At 51.9% G+C, this 24,976-nt stretch overlaps 2 protein-coding genes across 6 annotated transcripts in view; one reads left to right on the forward strand and one right to left on the reverse strand.

The window, feature by feature from the left end:
• Nucleotides 1-262: 262 nt before the first annotated feature.
• Nucleotides 263-20,076, reverse strand: ANKS3 (ankyrin repeat and sterile alpha motif domain containing 3). Its single transcript, XM_074553119.1, has 18 exons — nt 19,918-20,076; nt 14,600-14,700; nt 14,311-14,486; nt 13,200-13,398; nt 12,868-12,989; nt 12,001-12,082; nt 11,205-11,340; nt 10,746-10,904; nt 9,579-9,704; nt 9,035-9,150; nt 8,576-8,743; nt 8,010-8,134; nt 7,608-7,749; nt 6,939-7,111; nt 5,015-5,139; nt 4,046-4,129; nt 3,509-3,604; nt 263-2,913 (listed from the first exon to the last, which is right to left on the reverse strand). Exons 1-17 carry the CDS (start codon nt 19,967-19,969, stop codon nt 3,522-3,524), a joined length of 2,169 nt encoding a protein of 722 aa, XP_074409220.1. The 5' UTR covers nt 19,970-20,076; the 3' UTR covers nt 263-2,913; nt 3,509-3,521.
• DNAAF8 (dynein axonemal assembly factor 8) overlaps nt 20,046-24,976 on the forward strand; it is a 105,470-nt gene continuing 100,539 nt past the window's right edge. For all 5 annotated transcript variants that reach the window (XM_074553113.1, XM_074553114.1, XM_074553115.1 and 2 more), the window contains exons 1-2: nt 20,046-20,232; nt 21,973-22,132. In XM_074553113.1, coding sequence (XP_074409214.1) covers nt 21,986-22,132 — 147 coding nt within the window. In that variant the 5' untranslated portion in view covers nt 20,046-20,232; nt 21,973-21,985. The remainder of the gene's footprint in view (nt 20,233-21,972; nt 22,133-24,976) is intronic.

Raw genomic sequence — 24,976 nt, forward strand, 5'->3', positions numbered from 1 at the left:
TGCCCAGCCTGGCCTTGGGCACTGCCAGGGATCCAGGGTGGGCACCCTGTGCCAGGGCCTGCCCACCCTCACAGGGAACAATTCCCAATTCCCAATTCCCCATCCATCCCTGCCCTCTGGCAGTGGGAGCCATTCCCTGTGTCCTGTCCCTCCATCCCTTGTCCCCAGTCCCTCTGCAGCTCTCCTGGAGCCCCTTCAGGCCCTGGCAGGGGCTCTGAGGTGTCCCTGGAGCTTCTCGTCTCCAGGTGAGCACCCCCAGCTCTGAGCCTGGCTCCAGCCCTGGCTTGGAGTATCTCAGTAGCTCCCATGGATTCCCCCATGCCCCAGGCAGGCAGTGCTGGGCTCTCAGGGCTCAGTCCCAGCCCCTGAGCCTGCAGCCTCCTGGCAGAGATGGCTGCAAACCCCTGTGTGCATTCCTGACTGCCCTGCACTAACAAACCAGGGAACTTATTCAGGCTTCCCCAGCTCCCTCCAGAGATACCCACACACCACACACAGGCTTCTCAGCTTTTATTCGTTGTTCCAAATCAGCAAATGCTGTTTTTCCATGGACAGCTCACCTTAGGGTAGCACCAGACTGCTGCTGCCTGCACAGCTGCCCTAGCTGCAAGGAATGCTGCTTGACATCCTGCAGTTACGGAATTGCCTCCTCAGGGATGCTCTGCTCTCAAAGATCCCCTCCCTGCTGGGCCCTGGGTGCTCTCACAGCCCTTGGGGAAGCCTTTGCACCTACAGCACCTGTTTGGGTCCTTCATCCTTCACACACACACTGCCACATCTCACCCCTTTTCCCAGGCATTCTAACCTATTGGATAAATCCTGTTAATGCCCCAAACCTCGATTCCAGCCTCAGACTTAGCAAAGCAAGCTTCAAATTCCTGTAGTCACCTTCCAGCCACTGCTCTGCACACCCCCCCATTCTGAGGGCACTGCTGAGCCAGGGCTTTTCCCTCAGGAGTATTTTGGGGAGTTTGCCTTAAATTCAAGGGAAGCAGCACTAACACCCCCCTATTACTGCAGCCAGAGGAAAAACCATCAGAGGCAGCACCAAGGCTAGGGAGAGACCCTGGAACTCCCCAGTGACAGGGAATGAGAGACAAAGCCTGAACACTGCTCCCTCTGAGGAGTTTCCAGGGGTGCTGCAGGAGGACAATTCCCTCCTGCTCACCCAACTCGTCAGGGTACAGCCCCTGCAGCCTCACCCTGCAGCTGGCACTGGGTGCCCACGTGCTCCATGGTGTTTGCTCAAGATGAAAAACCAGTGCCCTGTGCTGAGGGTGGGAGGTCAGCACAGGCAGGAAGCAGCACCCAGAGAGGGGGACACTGCCAGGCACACAGGGGCACAGCTGGCAGGGCCAGGAAGCACAGGCACTGCAGGCAGGCCAGTTGTCACCCCTGCCTGAAGGGATTCAGGCAGCTCATCAGAAGATGGAGTTGGATGGGTTTTTATATGGGGATCCATGCCCAATGTCCAAATAGCAGAAGGAACACACAGTTCCATCCTCTTCCCAAAGGGACTTATCATGATTCACCAAGGTCATCACTCAAAGACTTCAGCTTTTGATTGTTGTGTTTTTCCCCCCTCAGAGGATTCAGGAATAAATGGGAACACAGAGTCACTGGAAACCACTCTACTCCAAGGTCCCTGGCACCCTCACCCACTCCCAGGGACAGGCCTCTCCTTGGCAATGCCCACCCACAAATGCTCTGGCAGAACTCTTTCCCAGCACTAAAGCCTGCACATCAAAGGCAGGCAGTGCTGAGGAGCAAAGCCTGGCACCACAGCTCTGTCTGGGCTGTGGTTCCTTTGCCCACTCCCATGGGCACAGAGCAATCCCTGTTCCTGCTCTGCTGCCTTGGCACTCCCCTGCTTGCCAGAGGCAGGGGAAGCTCAGCAGTCCCAGCTCTCCCTTCTCTCTCTCCTGCCTTTCCAGGGGATCCCTGCCTTGCTGGCATCTTGGCACACCAGGCCAAGGACCTCTGCCATAGAGCGCTTGGGGATGGAGTAACAGTGATGTCCTGGCTCTGGCCAGGACAGGGTTCATTTCTGCAGGACCAGGACCTCTCCTGTACACTTTTGTTATTACTGTTACTGTTCCTTATCTCACTGCTGTTTCCAGTAAAATGATTTTATTTCTACCAGTGATCTTCACCTTTTGTGCCTCCAGTTCTCCTCTCCATCCCACCCCAGGGGAGAGGAGGTGAGGAGGGGGAGTGGGTGAGTTGGGAGTGTTTCAGTGAATGCCATTCCTAAACCACCAATGTGATCACACCCAGCCCCTGAGGGCAGCAAGAACCCAAAGTGAACCAGAGTGGGCTGGTTGCAGAAGCCCAGATCTGGGGTGGCAGCAGAGCAGACATTCCAACTTGGAACAGGGCTGCAGTTTGAGCTCCACTGCAGCTCAAAGAGCCAAACATCACAAACTCCACTCCCTTCACCCCTCCACAACAAACTGCCTTTTTTATGGCCTCAGATCCATTCTCTGGGGCAATCCCCATGGCACAGGAGGAGCCAGGGACACGTTTCAGAGGCCCTGGGGAGCTTGGGATACAGAAAAGGAAAATAAATTGATTGCTGTGTGCAACTGTCACCTTTCTACCAGCACCCAGACCTGAACAACAAGGGCTGTGGGAAGCTTAAGGCAAACAAAACTAGGCTTGGAGCTTCTCCTCCAAACCTAAACCTTTCAAACAGAGATCCTGGGAGCCTTGAGACAGGCCCCAAGAGCAGCTGGCTGTTGTCCTCTGCTGTCCCTCGTCCTCCCAGCTGTGTTCTCAGGTGGCCACGGCCTCCTGGTGCCCTGCAGGCCGCGGGGGCCCTCGGCAGAGCCGCGGTGCTGCCGGCACGGCCCCTGCTCCCTCTCCCAGGCACGCTCAGCTTCCGGGTGGAACGGTCACCCGACGTCAGAATTCCTGCAGCCACCAGAGAAAGGGACAGTCACCCTCTGCTGGACACAGTGACACGGAGGGTACAGATTTTCCAAAGGGAGAAGCAACCAGAGGGCACACAAGGATGAGAGCTCAGCCCTGGTGTGTGGGCTCTGAGCAAGCTCGGGGCGTGTGGCAGTGAGGGATGGTGTCTCCTTGGTGCCATGGCCTGGGATTGAAAGGGAGGGATGGATGGTGTCCCCACAGCCTGGGACTGGCAGTGAGGGATGGTGCCCCTTCAGTGCCATGGCCTGGGATTGGCAGGGAGAGATGGATGGTGCCCCCTCAGTGCCACAGCCTGGCACTGGCAGTGAGGGATGGATGGTGCCCCCTCAGTGCCACAGCCCAGGACTGGCAGTGAGGGATAGATGGTGTCCCCACAGTGTCACAGCCTGGCACTGGCCATGAGGGATGGTGTCCCCACAGCCTGGCACTGGCAGGGAGGGATGGTGTCCCCTCAGTGCCATGGCCTGGGACTGGCAGGGAGGGACGGTGTCCCCACAGCCTGGCACTGGCAGGGAGGGACGGTGCCCCCTCAGTGCCACAGCCCGGGACTGGCAGGGCAGTTGTTCCCACTCACCCTCCTGGCTCGGTTATGGCTTTGGCCAGCTCTGCCCGCTCTGCCCCAGGGCTTGGAGCCTTTGGAGGTTTTGAGTCACAGTCTGCAGAGCTTTTCCTGAGGACAAACCAAAGGGAAAAAGGAGCATTAGGATGGGGCCAGGAAGCAGGAAAGAACAGGCTGCTCTCAGCCACTGCTGTGCTGCTCCTGCTCTGAGAACAGGGGTGTCTCTACTGTTTTTTGCTGGGACAATTTCCTGTCACCAGGAGAACAGGACACAGGACTAGGGAACCACTTCCCCAGCAGCTCTCACCACGGAGCAGGAGATGCAGGGACCACCCCCCACCTCCCAGCCTGGACCTGTCACCAGGGGATGATGCAGAACCCAAGATCTGCAGCAAGAACAGCACCAACTCCAGAGCCTGGAGACTTCCCTGAATGAGCAGGGATTATGGGGTCTCTCCCACCAACCATTCCAAACCACCAAACCCCACCCAGCCATGCCCCCCATAGCACAACAACAGTCCCTCCACAAGCCCAGAGCCCTTCCCAGCTTACCCATCTCTCCCACACACTCCTCCAGCACAGCTGACAGCTCAGGCAAGCTCAGGGACTTCAGGGAAGGCGGCCACCCTTCCAGCACTGCAAGGACAGGGGCACAGTTCATCCATCTGCAGCTCTCTGGGACAGCACACAGGGGGTTGGTGTTGCTGGGAAGCATCCCCAGCCAAAGGGATTCCAGTTAGGGCTTCTGAATCACATAGGAAGAGAGCTGGAGCTGCCTATGCCAAACTCAGGGGTTTTCTCCAATTCTACCACCTAGGAATTTATGTTTTTAGACTGGCTGGGTTGTTTAATTAAGAGAATCTCAAAGGGATTAAGTGTAATGAACAGAAATCAATGGACAGGATCTCTGCTTGTCTCACTTCTAAGACAGGAGCAAAGAACAGGTCACTAGGAACATGTCACAGGCAGCAAGATAAGAGTCTCAGAATCATGGAATGATTTAGGTTGGAAGGGACCATAAAGCCCATTCCATTCCACTCCCTGCCATGGATAGGGACATCTTTCATTAGACCAGGTTGCTCCAAGTTCCCTTCAGCCTGGCCTTGAGCACTTCCAGGGATCATTTACCAGCTCCTAGGGACAAGGAGCCACAGAGGTTGTCCCATGGATCCAACGGCAAAATCCCCAAACTGGGTTAGGGAACCAGCCAGTTCTGGAACCCTAACTGGAACCACCAACCAACCACCCCTTCTGGTTCAGACCCTGCTCCAGGTCACAGGGTGGTAACAAACCCAAGGTGCAGCCACAGGTCCCTGAAGCAGAGCTGTCACTGGAGCCTGTGCTACAGCTGTGCACTTTTAGCCACAAACACCTGCCAGACCCCAAAACTTGCTGAGAAACTTGGCAAGTTCCACTCCACATACCCTTGAGAGCAAGAATTCAAAACTCTAAAGAGCCTGGCTGCTCATCCATTCCCACATTTCAGCACGGAAAGGCAGGAGGGCTCTGCCCTGGGCTCACCTGGGCGCTCCCCGGGCCGCTCGCTCTCGCCGGTGCCGCGCTGCTCCCGCTGCTGCTCCGCGTCCGGCGCTGCCTCGCCCGCCTGCTCCGGGGCCAGCCGGGCCGACAGCTCTGCCTGGCAGCTCCTGCAAAGCACAGCCAGGCCATCAGCGGGACAGGGACAGGCTGGCAGTGCCACTGCACAGCCTACAGCCTGCAGTACCTGCACGGGGTGCCCGGGCAGCATCTCTAAGGCTGCTCCTTGCTGCTTCCCAGGAGAAGGAAGTGGTGCCCTGCGGAGGGGGGCATATGTGGCCCGAAGTTTAGAGTCCGGCTGCTGAGGGCGAAAGGCCGACGCCCCTCTGCAATTCCTGGCCAGCGCCCTTGGGCGTCTGAGGGCCTCGGGCTGTGCTGGCTGCAGACTGGCTCACACCGCTGATATTAGGGAGGAACGGAGCTGACCATTTCCCGGGGGTTAAACATCGGTTTATTGAAGGTGTTGCGGGATCCAAACGCGGGGAAACCAACCGGGAAAAAGTTTTTTCAATAGGGGGTGAAACAGGATTATGAAGGAGGGGGGGTGGGTACAGGCGGAACCAATCGGGAAAGGTGAGGGGATGAACTTCACAGAACTGACACTCCATGGAGACCAATAATCAAAAGGTAAAGGAGGTGTCCTGGGACCCCAGCCAGCCACCATCTCCAGAGAGGAGAAGGTTCTCGAAACCTGGGAGGAGAAAGGGGTGATTGACTGGACCCAGGGAGGAAACAACTTTCACTTATAAGGGAAACCAGGGGAGGAGCAATTACACATCGGCAACTATGAATAGCGGTTACCATAGCAACTTAGCTGACAGGCTAGCAGTGGCGGGAAAAACTGGGGGAACGAAACCATTTTACACATAATAAGGGAGAACAATACATAAATTGGGGGAATAACACAAGAAACTTAACAACACACTACAACAGTGCCCCAGCCCAAGCCTGGGGTGCTGGCACTGCTCAGCTCCCAGCCACTGCTGCCCATCTGCAGCCACAGCCAGCTCTGCACAGAGGAGCTGTGGGGGGACAGGACAAGGAGGGGCTGGGGTGAGCAGCAGGAAGCCCAAGCCAGGGGCTGTGTTGGTCTGTGGGAGAATCAGGCCCAATTCAAGGTTTCTAATGGGCAAAGGAAATGACCTCAGGAGAGGCTTGAGGGGCACTCAGGCTGTCATCACCATGCCACCAATTCAAGCAGTTTATGTTCAGAGCACAGCAGGGCCCTTCTACAGCAGCCTCAGCTCCTCAGCCAGGGGGACAAGCCAGGCTCTGCCCCTTGCAATGGGAACATTGCTCTGCTGAGCTTCTGGATCCAACTTCAGCTCACCCTGGCTTGGAAGCCAGCAGACCCCACTCCCTTGGGCTAGGATCCATAAGCAGCAGGATTTGTGCCACTTTTAGGGATATCCCTATTGTATCACTGGACAAAACAAGACCCGTGAGAGCAGTCCAACTGGGCACAGAGAAAAGCACCACAAAGGCAGTAAAAGGAGTGTCAGAAGGTTATTTAGATTATTCTGCCAGCTGTCACAGAGTTGCAAGAAAAATATTCTTCGCTTGCAAGTTACTGTACATCCTTTGGCAGAGTATGGGTTAAAAACTCCTTTTTGTATTCAAAAAGGTCCTGATCACCAAGTCTTACCCAGGGGAGGCACAGCCTCAGCCTTTTGGTTGCTTTTAGTTGAAACAGGAGCACCCAGCACCCCCAAAAAGGCCACTGACCAAAGCTTCACATGTGCTCCCATGGCTGTGGCTTTTCACTGGGGAAAGTCAGGCAGGATCCAAATGTGTCCAGGTGCCAGGTGAGCTCTCCTGCCTTACCCTGAGCATCACCTGTAAGGCTGCCAATATGACCCCAAACCCCATTTCCCAGCAGTCTCAGTGTCACTTCCTGGGAATGACTTACTTGATCTGATTCAGCAGGACTCCAGCATCTGTGGTGATGGCCTGAGCCTCTCTGAGCTGGCACTGGATGGCATTCCAGGTCTCATCCCGCTCCATCAAACAGCTCTCAGCCACTGCCCGCAGCTTCTGCTCCTGGCACACCTGGCCCTTCATCACCTGCACCTCTTCACACCTCTGCAGCAGAGCACACTGGGGATCAGGCTGGGAGCACTGAACATCTCTCAAGTCACTGCTATGTTAATGCCTCAGGCAGCCAGAATGTTCCTTTCCAGTGGGAAAGGAAGCTGGATAAAACTTGTAGGTTCTCTCCACACTAAGCCCAGCCCCATAGTTACAATTCCCCCTTCCTCTCTGTTTACAAAGTTACTTATGAGTCCAAATCTCCCAAAACAACACAAGTCTGTGCACTGATGACTGCACCATAAAAATGCTGGGAAAGAGCATTGATTCCTGCCCTGGCTCCTATAGTTCTCAGCTGGATGGGAAACAGACACAAAGGAGCACCAAGGATGAGGAGTGGGTAAGTTGTACTTATGCTGCTTGTACACCAAGTGTGTCCACTCTAAGTCGTGGCTTAAGGTGAAGGAAAAACCATCAGAGGCACAACAAAACCACAGCACTGATGGCTTCCTGCAGGGTGTAGGCCCTGAGGAGCTGGCAGCAGCCTCACCTTGTGCAGCTGGATGGCCAACTCCTGCATCTCTGCCTCCAGCCGGTCGGCGTAGGCCAACTCCAGCGCGTCGCTGGGCGGGCGGGCGCTGCTGTGCCAGCGCGCGATGGCCGACGTCATCTTCCTCTTGGGGCCAAACAGCCTGGGGATGGAACCAACACGGGTCAGGCCCTGCACACCTGTCCCTGGGCACAACAGGACACCATCAGCACCTCTGCAGTGCCCTGGTCTCTCCATGGTACCTCCAGAAGCACGAGTGTGTTACAGCCAAGGACACGGGGATGTCAAATTGTGTGGGAGGCAGCCAGAAGGGAGCAGCACTCCCCAGCTAAACCTTCCTGAACAGGCTGGACGTGGTTTGCAGGGGGAAGCTGGGACAGACAGGACAGGACAGACACTCACGTGATGCCAATTTCCTTCAGGTCACTCTCTGTGAGGGTCAGGAAGATCCTGAGATCCACGTCCTGCTCCTCAAACACCTGCAGGTACTTCAGGCACCCAATCTCCTCAAGGAATGTTGCCAGGTCCTGCAGCCCAGACAAAAGAAACTTAGTAACATTCTCTCAACAAAAGCATCACCATTCCTCCTAATGATAAATATTTGCTCATGCTGTTGTAACACCTTTCTGGGTACCAGCAGCAACCACAACTTCCCACGGTTCCCTGCCCTTCTCCACAGTCACACACCAGGACTGGCCTCTGCTGCAGCCATGCCTCTTCTAACAAGAGCAGAGCAGAATGACACACAATCAGCCACCCCAGCCCACCCCACTGCCAGGTTTGACAGCCCACCCACAGGCCTGAAGATCTAGGAAACCCCTCCCAGCAACATCTCAGCAAACAGCTCCTCTACAAGAAATGGCTGTTTCACAAGCGTTTCAGTTTGGAATATCAGGTGTTTTGGTAACCCTGGAAAAGCCTCCCACACCTGGCACAGTGCCAGAGCCTGCAGGACAGTCAGTGCTTACCTGGGGCCCTGTGTAGGCTGGGGGCTCAGGAAGGAGCAGGTGCTGGCAGCAGCCCCCAGCCTTCCCCAGGCAGTGGCTCCCCTGGCTGTCACTGTTGCTGTAGCGGGCCTTGCCCTTGAAGCTCTTGGCTTGTTTCCGACTCGGGGGGCTGTTGGTGTGGTCAGAGTCCTGGAAAACACAAAACCACCCACAGGATGGAAAGGATGATTGTGTAGAGATGGCACGATCAGGGGGCTCACAAGTGAAGGCTCCTCCAAGACCTAAAGGCCCTTTTGTACCCCAGAGCTGCCTTGACCCATGTGAGCTGTGAGTGACCTCCAACCTCTTCCCCTTCCTTGGTTTTCCTGTCCCTGGAAGAGCCTTTCCTCACCCAGCCTGGTCCTACAGGCTCCCATGGCACTGGAGTCTCCCAAGGGTGAAAGCACTGCCCAAGCTGAAGGCAAAGAAAAGAAAATCCACCTCATTGCTTTCCAAAGAGCCTTCACTGCTGACTCCTGGGATTCTAATCAGGCATTCACTGCTGCTGCTGCTGCTTCTGACGGTTCCCAAGCTGTTGCTGGACAAAGCACTATCCTCTGGAAAGGAACAGGAAAAAATAGTGAAGTACAACTTTGTTACATTCTGGTTTTGTTTTATGACCAGCAAAACATCCCAGAGGTGTAAAGGAAGGAGAGATTCAGAGCTAGACTTCATGTGCAGCACTCAGGACACAAGATGAACCTGAGGCAGAGATTTCACATCTGTTCCCCAGCACTCATCTTTCCCCAAGCCTGTTTGCCACCAGAGACACTTCTGGAAACAGCCAGAAATGTCTTCTCCTCACCCTCCTTCAGACTATTTGTACAAACGGATGAAATTACCACACTGAGCTTCATCTTCTGTAGCTAAACCATCCCAGCTTTCCCTCAGGAGAGACATTCCAATCCCAGCACCTCAGTGGGACAGGAAGGCAAGGCCTGGACTCACCCCAGGTGTGCACTGCATGTCTGAGACAGTGACTCACCCCTGCTGCTGCTGCTGTCCACGTCCAGCTCGTTGATCGGGGAGGTGACGTCCCTGTGCCGGATGACACCTGGCACACAGCTGCCATCGTTGCTGAAGGTGACATAGCCCTGAGGGGGCACCTGCTCTGTGTGCAACAGGAAGGGAGAACAGAGATTAGGATGCAAGTTAGCCAGGGAAGCTCCTGCAGAAAATGTAACCACTTCTGGATCTGAAAATAACCAAAATGAGAGGCTGTGCTCGCAAATGACAAGTTTCATTCTAAAAAGCACAGAGAGCACCTGAGAAATGCAGGTTCCTGCAGTTCCCTCACATGACCCCACAGCACATCAACTTACATTGAAAGACAGTCAGAGAAAACAGCTTATAGCAGAGATGTACCTTAAACAGCACCTTCCAGCACTCCCTCACCTTGTTATACTCAAATTACAAACAGGGAGAAAGAGCTGCTTAGGAGAGCAGCCCTGCACACCCTGCAGAACCAACCCCCTGCAGCTCTGCTAAAACACCAGGAGAATCCCACTGACATTTAAGCTGACAGTATCATTGCAATACAGCCTGGGGGATAACACAGATTTGTGTTTAAGAGAATGAACTGAGCTTTGAACATGCTTCCAAGTCCATAACCTTGGTTAGTCCAGGCAACCAGTCTGAGAAATACCTATGACAGACAGCAAAACAAACCTCCTAGCACTGAATCCAGGATGTCTAACTGGGATCATCTTTCTCTTGGTCTACTGCAAAGGCTTTGCAATCTCATTTTTAGAAGCATTTCAAACATCAGGGAGGCACAACTCACAAGTTCACTCTTATGATCAGTGATTTTTTTTGGTCGCTGTGAGCACCTCCCTGTCATTGGTTTCAGAAGGGGTCTCAAACTTTTGAGCCTGCCTAAAAAGGGAAACTGAACTGTTCTCAAGAGTCAGGGGAACAGCAGCTGAGGTGAAAGCAGAAAAGTATCCCACTCATCAATATCCAGCCCTGACAAAAGAGTTCAGAGGGTTTTCTTTCTAACCCAGACATGGACAGTGAACACCTCCATACAAAGCTGTCTTTGTCCTGTATGAACCCCACATGAATCCCAACAAATCAAAAACAGACAGCAGGAACAGTTGCAGTGCACTTGAGATCTCAGGGGACTGATCCTCAGGCTCCCAACTCTCCTCACCATAGCAAGACTGCTTCCTTCCCCCAAGGCCAATTGCTGTGATCTTGGCCAAGGCCTGGGGCCCTTCATGGATGCTGGGACCCTTGGTCCTACGAGCAGGTCTCTGTCTCTGGGGAGCAGAACACGATTCATCTGAAGAACTCAGCTCCTCATAGTTGCCTGTAGTTCAAACACAGGTTGTTAACAGCACAGGAAGTCATTTGCCTGTTTTACTTGCTACTGATCCTATAAGTGCAGTGGAAACAAAAAGAGAAATGTTAAAGATGGAAGGTGGAACAGCTAACCTAGGTCAGAAAGGGGCCAGCAGACAAGAGCTGTTGGATTCATACCTCTTTCATCCACAGAAATGCTGGAATTCCCAAGATAGACCAGGTAGCCCCACCCCATCTACACAGTATAACATACTTTCAACCTCACTTCAGGTTCATCTTAAAATGAACAAGGTCAAACATGTGTTACCTGGACCTCTGCAGAAGACCTTGGGCACTGGGGCTGCATGCAGATCTATCAGCCCCACAATCTTGGTGTGGCCATACTTCATGGCCAGGGTCCGTGCTGTGGCTCCAGTGTTATCTCTGACATCTGCCTTCACTCCCTGCAGAAAAAGCACCTGGTTAAGTGCACATGGCATTGGGCAGCGTAAAAAATATAGATGTATTTCAAAAAACCACCAAAATTGTCTTAGCTCCTCCATCAGCAACACAGGATCACCTTTGACAGACAGTTCAAGCTGCACTAATACCCTGAATGCCTTTTTAGTTATCTCCAATTCCTGAAAGCCAAACAGCCCAGGGCTCCTGAGCATTGCCACTGGGAACAGGTTTGTTTGATCTGAAGTGTTTTGCACTGCTGCCTCCTTCTGGCAGTAAGCTGGATCAGTCAGAAGGGATTTAAACCAAACTGTAAGAGCCCTGCATGCTCATGAGCTTTTGGATGCAGATGTCCAGTAGCCTGAGCATGCAAGCCTGTAAACACAATAGGAAAATTGTGACAGCTTCAGTTGTTTTCTAATTCAGTTATATCTGGACAGTCAGACCTCACTCTTATTCCTGCAAGGCCAGTATAAAATCAGGGTACCAGCCTGCAGAAAGCAGATACTGTGAAAACAGTCCTGAAAGTCTGGGATTTCAGAGGTGACTGTCATCAAGGAGCAAACATAACACTGCCAAAAAAAGCACAGTGTCAAATTTGTGGTAGCTCCTCTGAGGACTAGAACCAGACCTTCAGCTCCCCAGAGAACTGCCAGGACACTCACATGATTGAGAAGGTACTGAACAATGATCTCATGGCCAGAAGCAGCTGCTTCCATCAGAGGTGTGTACCCATACACTGGCTCCCTGGGGAGAGAACACACACATGGACAGGTATAACCACATGAATGAAGTTTTGCCATTCCCTAACAGAGCATTTCCACCCCTCAACTTTTGCTGATCACAGACTCTATGATGTACTGGCTGTCCTGCTGTAGAATTGATTCCCTGTAGAGATTCAGTGTTCCTAAACTTGCTGCACAGCAACAGATCACTCTTCCAGCTGCAGATCTGCCTTTAAGAGCCCAAATCACTTTTGCAGGAGCTAATAAAGTAAGAACCTCTTGTTACCCTCAGGCAATTCCATGTGCATAAATGTGTGCTGGTTCCCAAGGCATGGGAATGCAGGGCACACTTCAAAAATCAGCCTGAACTCAGAGTATATAAAAAAAATCAATAAAAAGACTTAGGAAGTGCACTTGAGTTCAGAAGGTGTCAGTGTTTAGCTGACAATTAAACAAGCAGTAAATCTAATTTCCCTTGATCTTAGTTTAATAAACAGCGACAGCATGGGCAGACTTCAATTCAGTTTGCAGGTCACCTGTCCCTGTATTAGCTGTGCCACATCCTGAGGTACAGGGGGAAGACAAAAGCAGGTGTCTGCTGGAGTGTGTTCATCTGCCACCTATTTCTTCCATAGTGAATGACAAATGACAATGAAATGACAATGAAATTATTGCCAGCCAGGGGTCTATGTTATGTACATGGAACTCTAATCATAGTCCTGTTATTTCTGAGGCCTGCCTTTTACAGCTTTCCCAAAACCTTCAGATTTTAAGGATTCCCACATCAAATGACAGATTCCTCCTTACTTGCAGTTGGCATTTGCTCCATTCTCCAGTAAGAACTTGACCATCTGCTGGTGCCCAGCACTGGTGCAGTGGAACAAGGCAGTCCAGCCATGGATGTCCTTCATCTCCAGCTCTGCCCCTTGCTGCAAGAGAACAGACAATACTCCTTACTACTTCTGCTCTGCTCAGGCTTTCAGCACTGCCCTTTTATGCTGGGACACCAGGAGTTTAATTTAAATCCCACCACAAAGCAGACCTCACACCAGAACACAAAGTGGCAGCTGGTGGACAATCCCACCCTGAGCATTTACAGCATGTGCTGTGGCTTCACCTGTGTTTTATGGGATACACACCTGGAGGAGGAAGTAAGCCACACTCTCATTGCCACAGCTGGAGGCCAGCATGAGGGGAGTCTGCCCTTCTGGGGTGGGGATGTTCACGTTCACTCCCGCTTCCAGCAGCAGGTGCACGATGTTGTCGTGGCCGATGTAGGAAGCGTACATGAGTGGGGTCCAGCCCCCACAGTTCCTCTGGTTCAAATCCAGGTCTCCACTAAGGAACAGAAGAAAGAAATCACATCAGCTGCTGTGCTGGAGCTGTGGAGCACAGCTGGCTTCTGCAGACTCTTCTTATCATCTAGCACTGAAGCCTGCATGGGAATTTCCACCAGCTCCAGCACAGCCTCCTCCAGATGGCAGAATCACAGAATGCTTTAGGGACCTTAAAGACCACCTCATTCCACACCCTACTAAAACACCAAGGAGGTCAATTTTATCAGATTAGCCCCTGGAAACTTTGTGCCAAGAACCCTTTGTGAAATCCAGTGACATATCCCTGTTGCCCCGATCAGTGTGGCACTGGTGATGAGCACACCTGCAGCAGGTGGCACCACTGACAAGCACTGGTGACAAGCACACCTGTAGCAGGTGGCACCGGCTGTGGCACCGGTGACAAGCACACCTGCAGCAGGTGGCAGCCGTGGCACTGGTGACAAGCACACCTGCAGCAGGTGGCACCAGCCGTGGCACTGGTGACCAGCACACCTGCAGCAGGTGGCACCAGCTGTGGCACCAGTCACAAGCACACCTGCAGCAGGTGGCACCAGCCGTGGCACTGCTGATGAGCACACCTGCAGAAGGTGGCAGTGGTGACAAGCACACCTGTAGCAGGTGATGCCAGCTGTGGCACCAGTCACAAGCACACCTGCAGCAGGTGGCACTGGTGACCAGCACACCTGCAGCAGGTGGCACCAGCCGTGGCACTGGTGACAAGCACACCTGCAGCAGGTGGCACCAGCGGCAAGCACACCTGCAGCAGGTGGCACCAGCCGTGGCACTGGTGACAAGCACACCTGCAGCAGGTGGCACCGGTGACAAGCACACCTGCAGCAGGTGGCACTGGCTGTGACCAGCACACCTGCAGCAGGTGGCACCCCCTCCCCGTGCCCTGCCCAGCCCCTCTCACCGCTGGATGCACTCCTGCACCACGTGGTACTGGCCGACGGACGAGGCCGTGTGCAGGTCCAGGGGCACGTCGAGCTCCTCGCGGCACAGCACGGGCCCCAGCCCGTGCCACATGGACAGGCTGCGGCTCAGCAGCTCCGACTCGCTGGCCTCGTCGCTCAGCTCCGACATCCTGCCCTGAGGAGCCAAAGCACAGCACAGCGCTCAGCTGCTCACCCCTGTTGGCCATGCACTTACAGCTCCACCCTGCCACAGGCCTGGAAGGTGAGGTGGGGGCTTCAAATTCTTACCTCAACTCTGATTGACTCCTCAACCCAAAACAATAACTGCTGCTGAGAAGATTTTGCTGGCAGTTTTCTCTTGCTGTAGAAAACTCTGGGATTCCAATACACTGGAAAAATAAAAGGCAATAATGCTAAAGCCTACGTTTTTCAAATCTCATTTTAAGATTGCACGAACAGTGGCTTTATTTCCTGCCTGCCTAATCCAAACATGCCTAGGGCAGCTTTGAATAACCTCAGCAAGAGAAGACTAAACATCTATTTAAGACCTGAAGGTAGGTTTAGTGTTTTACAAAAGGATGTAATTCTTGCTCTGCATGTTTTATAATGCAGGGAGAGAATTAAGAATTCATGTGTCAGACCATCCTGGTCTTGTATTACAGGATGGTCCTGATTAAATTAAGACTCAATCATTAATAATGACAACTGCCCACTGCTCCCAAAACCACTCTGTCACCTGAAGAGGGTGCACCCTCCACTGTCAACAGGTTTTAAGCAGATTGTTTCTAGCATTTATTGTTTCAGCCCTTCGGAGGCCCCATCTCAGTGAATCCTGGAAATGCTGAAACACTGGGAGCAGCAGCACACCCACCCATTCATTATCCAAGCACACCCCCCTTCCTGCAGACACAACTTAATTCCAGCTCCTCCAGCTCCAGGACTGCCTGAAAGGTTTATCCCAGGCCCAGCCTTAGGGAGCAAGTGCAGACTAAATATTTGAACCTCTCACAGGAGAGAGTTCTTGTCTGGCACTCCCTGGAGAGCTGCTCAGCACAGCTGCAGCTCCAGGACACAGAATCCCAGAGTGGTTCTGGCTGCAAGGGAGCACTGGGTGCCATCCCACCCAACCTCCCTGATCAGGCAGGGTGCTCTGAGCACATTGCACAGGGCTGTGTCCAGGTGGGCTCTGAATATCTCCAGGGAAGGAGATCCACAGCCTCTCTGGGCAGCTTGTTCCAGGCAATCCTGCGGAGGGGGGCATATGTGGCCCGAAGTTTAGAGTCTGGCTCGCTGAGGGCGAAAGGCCGACGCCCCTCTGCAATTCCTGGCCAGCGCCCTTCGGCGTCTGAGGGCCTCGGGCTGTGCTGGCTGCGGACTGGCTCACACCGCTGGTATTGGGGAGGAACGGAGCTGACCATTTCCCGGGGGTTAAACATCGGTTTATTGAAGGTGTTGCGGGATCCAAACGCGGGGAAACCAACCGGGAAAAAGTTTTTCCATAGGGGGTGAAACAGGATTATAAAGGAGGGGGGTGGGTACAGGCGGAACCAATCGGGAAAGGTGAGGGGATGAACTTCACAGAACTGACACTCCATGGAGACCAATAATCAAAAGGTAAAGGAGGTGTCCTGGGACCCCAGCCAGCCACCATCTCCAGAGAGGAGAAGGTTCTCGAAACCTGGGAGGAGAAAGGGAGTGATTGACTGGACCCAGGGAGGAAACAACTTTCACTTATAAGGGAAACCAGGGGAGGAGCAATTACACATCGGCAACTATGAATAGCGGTTACCATAGCAACTCAGCTGACAGGCTAGCAGTGGCGGGAAAAACTGGGGGAACGAACCCATTTTACACATAATAGGGGAGAACAATACATAAATTGGGGGAATAACACAAGAAACTTAACAACACACTACAACATCATCCCATGGGAATTTTCCTTCCCTGCCCACCATACAGCACTCCTGGAATTTGCCTGGTCCCTTACACAAGCTAAGCCAACGTAAAGTCCTTCTTCTTCCTGGTAAATCCTCACCAATTTAACTCCTTGGATTCATTCTGGGGTCAGGCAAATGCCAAAAGAGGAATAAAAGAGAGCAGGAACAGGTTTTTCAGCAGCAGCTGCTCCTCAGATTCCCTCAGCTGCAACATTTCAAGACCATACTCCTGTTTTCTGAGCAACTGGGAGTCTTTGCCTTGCAAGCACCAGCCCCTTTTCCTACAAGCAAACTCCTTTCATTCCTACCTCTTCACTCCCCACCTGGATCCTCTCTCTCCCACCCTCCTTTTCTTCCCCCTCCTTCATTCTCAGCTTGTTAAGACTACAAAAGCACCATCTATTCTATTCCATCAGCTGGGAAGAAATTATTTCCCTTTAAAAATATCTGCAAAAGGACCTACTTTGCCTGACAGCAGCAATTTGTAGTGCACTGGGCAGCCCAGAGGCCTCAGACAGGAATAAGGGAAGGGCCTGGACCCCTCACAATCAAACCACAAGGAGAGCAAAGTGGATTGAAGTGGATCATGAGGGGGAAAGTAAGAGTTTCTCACTAAAACAGGTTAAAGCTGCCCCAGGGAGGCCAAAATGCAGTGAAAGGAGGCAGAATCCAGGGCAGTGTGTAGAAGCACATTTAGGTGCAAGTGAAGCTCATTGTTCTCCACCCTCCTTGTTAATTGGGTATATTAATTATAAACCACTCAGGTGTTTGGTCTTTGTCAGAATCAGCCACTCTCAGGTCCAAGTTACCAATGCAGCCTTGGTGAGGTGATCCACAGTCACAGGACAGAACATCCATCACCTTCAGCCTCCTCCACCTCCCCTGTGCTCTGCCTACACATTTGCTTTTTACTTTTTAAAGCTCTGAGATTTCCCCTCACACTGAACTTTGGCAGCTGTCAGCTCTGTGAGCACCTGAGGACAGCAAGAGTGATCAGAACCCTCAGGACTGAAATGAAAAGATGGGAATGAAACAAAAGTGGGGTTGTCTAGGGCAAAGAGGAGCCTGGAGGGGACATGTGACACAAGCATCCAATACACAATAATCCATCATATCATGGAATACCAGGATGGTTTGGGTTGAAGGGACCTCAAAGCCCATCCTGTCCCACCCCCTGCCATGGCAGGGACACTTTCCTCTATCCCAGGTTGCTCCAAGCCCTGTCCAACCTGGCCTTGGACACTTCCAGGGATCCAGGGGCAGCCACAGCAGAGCCTAAGAAGCTCAAGTCATTGCACTGAAGATTCAAGATAAAGCCCACAAAAATCCCTGTAAAAGTAAACATGAGAGTACTGAGGGACACTGGGTTACTAAGAACAAGTTTGCCAAAACCTCCTGAACATTGACAGGCTGTTCCCCTGCTTTGGGACAGAGTGACAAGCTCACATTTGTCAGAGGCCTCCCTCAGCTCTCTGTCCTGCTTTCAGCTGGGACTGAGCTCATTCTCTTGCCAGAGCTGGCACAGGCTGCTCTTGGGTTCAGGCTGAGAAGAACGCTGATAACACACTGATGCTTTGCTTGCTGCTGTCCATGCTTACCTGAACCAAGGACTTTGAGCCTGCCATGCTCTGCTAGCCAGGAGGTGCCCATGAAGCCAGGGGGGGATCTGACCCAAAATGGGCACAGGGATATTCCATTCCACAGAGCATGGAATTCATGTAATCCCAGTTTGAGAACTGGGGAGCCTGGCTGGGAGGGGACAATAAGAGCAGCTTGGCCATGGGATGGGAATCAGCAGGTACTGAGTTCCTTTTGAGTTTCTTTTGGGTTTATTTTCTCATTGTAATTATTATTATCATTATATGTTACTTTGCTTCAGTAATTAAATAGTCATTACCTCAAGCCATGAGGGTTTTTACTTTCTTTTCTGATTCTCCTCCCTATCCCACTGGGATGGAGCAGGGAAAAGCAGCAGCCTGGTCCCTGGGCTCAAGCCATGACACCTGTGAGGCTGCTGTTGTTATTTTTATTAAATTTAATCCATCAGCACTCAGCTATTTATCAGGGTCACAGCTCTACAGTGCTGGGGCAGCAAACCCCACACTGCCCTGAATTTGGAGTTTGCTGTTTGAGCAAATCAGAAGGCAGAGAAAAAAAACCTTAGTATGAAAACAGACACAAAAAGCACCTTAGAGCCACATTACAATAAATGGGAGGTGATTTGAGAAGCAACCAGCCCCCACCACAGACAAATGCAGCACTGCCTGTTAATCACCCTCAGCAGGCACTGCTCAATTCCCTCTCACACATCCCCTCCCACAAGCACAGGTGACATCCACATGTGTCCTGCTGTCCCAAAATAGGGACACTCAAGGCACCAGAAGTGTGGAGGCTGCTGGAGAAGACAAGAGAGAGTCGTGGAATATCCTGAGTGGGGAGGGACCCTCAGGGATCACCCAGTCCAAGCCCTGCACAGACCCCCCAACACTCCCACCCTGTGCCTGAGCATTGTCCAAGCTCTCCTGGAGCTGTGGCAGCCCCGGGGCTGTGCCCATTCCCTGGGCATCCCTGGGCAGTGCCAGCACCCTCAGGGGATGAACCTTTCCCCAAATCCAGCCTGACCTTGCCCTGCCCCAGCCATTCCCTGTCCCAGAGATCAGAGCTGCCCCTGGGGAGGAGCTGCAGCCCCCCCTGAGCTCTGCCCTCAGTCTCCTCCTCCAGCTGAACAATCCAAGTGTCCTCAGCTGCTCCTCAGACCCTTCCCCATGCCCAGGTCCCTCCTCTGGACACTGCAACAACTTTAGACCTTCTGATATTGTCTTTGCCCCCAGGACTCGAGGTGAGGCCCCACCAGAGCAGAGCAGGAACACACTCCCCCCTTCTGCTCTATTTCCACTAAACCAGCAACAACTTATCAGAGGGAGTAAAAAAAAGCCTCGTTGCATTTCTTTTTAAGTGCAATTGTTACCAGCTCAGGAACAACAGGAACCAGAACATCTCATTTTTGCAGTATATCATCCCTTGACTGACCGGGTTAGCACAAATCACAGCTGCAGGAACCATACCAGGTTCCTGAGGTGGATGAGAGAAAACATTCCTGCATCCACAACACCCGAGTTCAATCCAACCCACATCTGTTGAAAATACACAAAATACACCAAGCTCTTTATCTTTTAATGCTTGGACTCAATCACTCAAAGGTCCTTTCCAAGCTGAGTGATGTCGCTCTCACGCACATTAAACAACATGAAACAACCTCAGAAACACGAGGTAAGAGGCACAAAAGCACTCGAGCAGCCACATTAGGGAGCACAGTGCGCTGCCAGGGGCTGTGCCCGCCACGGCAGCCGGACACGGCACCCGCAGGGCTCGGCCCGGGCTCGCTCCGCTCACACACAACGCACCTGCGGCGAACACAGCGGCCGCCCCGCGGCTGTTACCGAACATCGCCCAGCGGAACGGCTCCGGGGCCGTTACCCCGCACCTGCCTCCCGCGCGGCCCTGCTAGCAGCGCGGCCTCAGCATCGCACGCTTCAGCGAGCGCGCAGGAACCGCTGCGGCCACGGGCACACCGAGTACGGGGAGTGGCCGGGGCCGGCCCCAGAGGTGAGTACCGCCTCTCCTGCTGCTCCCGACCACTGTCCCGTCCCAGCCCCGCCGCTCCCTCACCTGCGCCCCGGTGAGAGCCGCCGCCGGAACTAGTCCCGCCCGCGCAAGGCATGCCGGGAGCGCCCCCGCCCTCACGGGCCGCGGACTACAACACCCAAGAGCCCCCGCGGCGCCGGGCCAATGGGAGGAGCCCGAGCGAGGGGCGGGGCAAAGGACAGCCAATGGGGTTGGGGCTGGCCGTGGGCAGTTGTAGCGAGCAGCCCCCGAGGACGCGGCCCCGCAGCGCTGTCCGCGGCCCTGCGCTCGTCCCGGTGCCGCCGGTTCGCTGTGCCCGCCGTCCGGCCCGGCCCGGCGCTCAGCGGGGCGGTGGGCGCCGTGAGTGAGGGCAGGGGGGCGGGGCGGGGCCGGGAGCGGCGTTGCCATGGGGACGGTGCGCGTGCGCCCCTGGCCGCCATTGCGGGGCTGTGAGCGGGGCCCCTCAGGCAGCCCCGACCCTGGCCCGGGGCTCACACCGGGGCTGCCAAGCTCTGCCTCCCGCCATTGCGGTGTCCTCACCGCCTCTCCTTCCCAAACGACAGTCCTGGTGACAAGGAGAAGCTCAGGGTTTCAAGTCTCAGAGTCATGGAGTCGTTAAGGCTGGAAAAGATCTCCACGATCATCAAGTCCAGCCTTCGACCTCCGTGCCCAAGCTCTCCAGAAAGTGTTACTGCTAACAAGAGTTTGTTTTGGACACAGAGCGCTGCTTGCTCCCACAGAGGATGCTGCATTAGCTGACTGACAAGTCAGATCCAGTGTCCATCCATAACCTTGGGATATTTATCTGGGATTTGGCACAGGGAGCCCTCCTAGGCAGTTTGTTTTATCCCCATGGGGCTCCTCTGACCCTTGGCAAGCTCTGCTCAGAGTCAGAGCACTGTGCTCCAGCCATGAGGATTTCCCTCTTATCAGGGTTTGTCTCACACCAACAAAACCACCATAGATGAGGTCTATAAAGTATCTACAGAGGCAATTTGCAAGTTATAAACTTCCCAGGGTGATAATTGAGTTTAACTTCACATTCTGAGGAGTGTTCTGGCCAATGCAGATAACAGTGTCACTGTGATCCCTTGAACAGTGATTTCAGTCCTGAGCAACACTTAAAATAATAAAAATGTGATAAAATAATCACATTGTTCCTTCAGTGGTGAACATAAGTCCATGGAATCACAGAATGGTTTGGTTGGAATATTGAGCACAGGTAAGAACACACAGTCACCAACCTGCCATGGTCCTTGTGGGTCTCTTCCAGCCCTGGTTATTCTGTGAAACCTCTGAAGCAGAAATCATTTCCTCTCATGTTTGACTGCCCAGAAAACCATGTGATTGTAGCATAAAATGTGAAGGTTTTCTGTGAGGGTGAATTTATCTGACCTCTTAGCTCAGCTGCAGTTCCCACTGTGCTGTCTCAACTTCTCATGGACAGCAAGGAACAGGAGGAAAGATTCCACTTTAGAAACACTTTGAGACATAAAAATCCATGAATGTGCCTATTCTTAATTATTTCTTAAAATAAAAATCCAGTGAAAACAAAGGTAACCATGAACCACATGGAAGGTTCTCTGCCCATGGCAGGTGGGTAGAACAAGAGAGCCTTTAAGCTCCATTCCAACCCAAACCATTATAAGATTCTATGGCTTTGTGATCATTTTATCTGTCCTTTGGGTAGGGAGGAGGGGAATGTGAGGGAATTTGGGAAGAGGAGTCAATCCAGCTGAGAGCAGAGGTGCCAGCTTTGCTGCCTTTGCTCTGTTCCTGTCCCATCCCTGCAGGCAGAACATGGGAACGTGCTTGGAGAGGACACAGTCACAGCACTCTGCCTAAGAATCCCCAAAAATTCTTCATAAATGAGGGGCTAAACTGCCCTGGGGTGTGTGTGGTGAGTAGGGCAGAAAGCTCTCAGCCCTTTCTGAGCTCAGGTGCAAAGGAATAACTCCAAAAATGCAGATTTTTAACATTTCCTGCTGGGAGTGCTGGGAATGCCTCTGCCCTGACCACACACACTTTGTCCTGGTTTTGCACTGATGTTATCTCATGTTTGGAGAGGTGTCCTCAAGCTCATCTTTCCTTTGCTTGAAGGGAAGCTGTCCCAATGGCCTCAGAAGCACCAAGTGAGGATGCAGAAGGTGCAGCTGAGCCTCCTGCAGCTCCTGTGCAGGGGAACAGCACATTCCAGTGGGGATCCATCCTTGCTGCAGTGAAGGACCAGCTCCCATCCCTGGACTCTGACTCCTCCACAGTAAGCACTGAAATTCTGCCTTTCTTCCCTCTGGATCATGAAAAAAAAAACAAAAACAAACTCTCAAAAGGAAGAGCAGGTGACCTTATCAGACAAGGAATGGAGGGACAGGACACGGGGAATGGCTCCCACTGCCAGAGGGCAGGGCTGGATGGGATATTGGGAATTGGGAATTGTTCCCTGGGAGGGTGGGCAGGCCCTGGCACAGGGTGCCCACCCTGGATCCCTGGCAGTGCCCAAGGCCAGGCTGGGCAGGGCTGGGAGCAGCCTGGGACAGTGGGAGGTGTCCCTGCCATGGCAGGGCTGGCACTGGATGGGCTTTGAGGTCCCTTTTCACCCCAAACCATCCTGATATTCCATGATATTATGAAATATTATGTACTTGAGGCTGGTTCTCCACAAGACATGTTGATTTTTTGTGCTTTTTACCTGCCAAAGAAGCATAATTGCAGAAACCTTTTCATATGAGGTGTGAGACTGAGAGGTGTTGTGCAGTGTTCCTCACTGGTGCAGGTTTTTCCCTTGCTGGGTCTGGGCCAGGCTGTTCTTGGCTGCTGAAATCTCTGCTCACAGGCCAGCGTTGCTCTGGTGCTCCTCTCCAGTCCAAGATGCTCTGGCACTGACTTTTCTGAGGGGATAATGTGTCTCAAATTTGATTATTAGTGGCATTTTGTCCAAATCAGAACATTGTGTTAATTTTCAAGCATGTATAAACTTGAAAAACGTTTTGAACACAGAAAAGATACATTTTATCCCAACTTATTGTAGCCATTAATGGTACAGGGGGAGATTGTGAGATGTGAAAGAGCCAGAAATGCCTCCAGTGGGTATTTTTTATTTTTATTTTTATTTTTATTTTTATTTTTATTTTTATTTTTATTTTTATTTTTATTTTATTTTATTTTTTAATTTTTATTTCTTATTTTTTTATTTTTATTTCATATTTTTATTTCTTATTTCTTATTTTATTTTTATTTTTACTTTTATTTTTATTTTATTTTATTATTTTTATTTTTATTTTTTTTATTTTTATTTTTATTTTTATTTTTTATTAATCAAGTGTCCAAAGCAGTGTGATCTGCTGGATAAAATGTTTATGGGGATTCCATGACTTGGATTCTGCACTTGGATCTCTCACTGTCATGCTGGACAAGCCACATTCCCTCACTGTGCTCAGTTCCCTCTACCTACACTGCTTTAATTTTTTAGTTTTAAGTTTTAATTATTTAGAACAACCCATTCCTGTTAACATGTGTCTCTGCAGTACAGATGAAGGCCCAACACTGAAATTATTTGTAGGTTTTCTGGTTGAGTAAATTACAGCCAGGCTAAGCCAGAGGAGCATCCCCAGATTTTGGTGCCAAACACCATTGAAGAACCCCAAATCATGCTGAACAATTTTTTCAATCTTTACAATCTCCAAATTCTCTGTTTCTATCCCACATGGAGAAGATTTCCTGCAGAAGGAACTGAGGCAATCTGTCTGGCACTTCATTTGCATTCAGAAGATCTGGTTGTGTAATCCCTGTCCTGCTGAGGCTGCAGTTCCAGGGCTGCACCTTTGTCCAAGGAATTTCCATGTGGGGAAAATTTGTGCATCCCAGAGCTGTCACCTGAACGTGCCCTGCTCCCACCTCCAAAAATGGCACTCACAAATGTGGTTTATGCCCTGAAGCCCTTCCATTACCCTGAAATGCAGTTTATTAAGAGGAAAGATGTTCTGTTGCAGTTGGGGTCATGTTGATGACACCAGAGAGGATTCTCTGCAGTGAGAATTCCCAAAAATGCAAAACAAAGGGACAAGCAGGGAAGCTGTGTCCTGACTGCTGAGGAGGTGCTTAATCTCCTTTTGGTGTCCATGCATAAGGATTCATCTCCAATGCATATCTGATGTTTAAAACAGGGACTTTCAGAGCTGTCTGAATGCTGCCCCACCAAACCCAGATGCTGTTTGCATTCTGAACAGGAATCAGGACAATGAAAAGCCTTCATGGCCCTGCCTGGCCTCACCTGGGGCTCCAGCACCTCTTATTTATTTAAACTGTCTGTCTAGGAGTATCATTAGTTGTTTTGTGACTAGGTTGATAAACCATAGCTGGAGGGTTGAGAGTTGGTTAGTAATTCATTGATTGTCTAGGGAGGGTAGTAACCACCTACACTTCTTCTAATGGTTTGGAAGAGATGATTTAACAAAGAACCCAAACAATGAGCCAAACCAGAAGCCCAAACAATGTAATTTAGAAGATCTAACCCAAAACCAGTGAAAGGCAGGGACAAGGGGATGCTTGAGGAACTCTCTGTGGCACTGACACAACTTCAGCTGTTCCATCAGTGTAAATCTGCAGGGATGGAGAGCAGAGCTTGGATTTTGATTCACCTTAATGTTACTAAAGAACATGCACTGCCAGGGATCCAGGGTGGGCACCCTGTGCCAGGGCCTGCCCACCCTCACAGGGAACAATTCCCAATTCCCAATATCCCATCCATCCCTGCCCTCTGGCAGTGGGAGCCATTCCCTGTGTCCTGTCCCTCCAGGCCCTTGTAAATATTGAGCAGCTCTGCTCCTGCCTCTCTGATGGTGAATGAGGTACTGCAAAGAATCACTTGGGAGATAGAGAACTTCCCACACTTTCCAATGCTTTTCTCAGCAGGATGTTTTATTACAGTGACCTTAGACGGTCACTGTGGTGAGAGAAGGACGAGAATCTTGTTTCTTGATCAGAAGGCTGATTTATTGATATAAGATATATAATACATTATAACTATACTAAAAAGAATAAAGAGAGAGCTTGCAGAGAGCAGCTAAGCTAAGAATAGAATAGAAGGAATGAATAACAAAGTTCT

This window comes from Zonotrichia albicollis, chromosome 16 (genome assembly GCF_047830755.1).
Source record: "Zonotrichia albicollis isolate bZonAlb1 chromosome 16, bZonAlb1.hap1, whole genome shotgun sequence".
NCBI lineage: Eukaryota > Metazoa > Chordata > Aves > Passeriformes > Passerellidae > Zonotrichia > Zonotrichia albicollis.

Bases quoted from the DNA above. Each gene is read 5' to 3' on its own strand.
- ANKS3 (XM_074553119.1), bottom strand. From the start codon at position 19,969: ATGCCTTGCGCGGGCGGGACTAGTTCCGGCGGCGGCTCTCACCGGGGC. The intron at 14,701-19,917 runs GTGAGGGAGCGG...TTATTTTTCCAG, and splicing joins CGGCTCTCACCGGGGCGCAG to TGTATTGGAATCCCAGAGTT. The intron at 9,151-9,578 runs GTGAGTCACTGT...GTTCCTTTCCAG, and splicing joins GGACAGCAGCAGCAGCAGGG to AGGATAGTGCTTTGTCCAGC.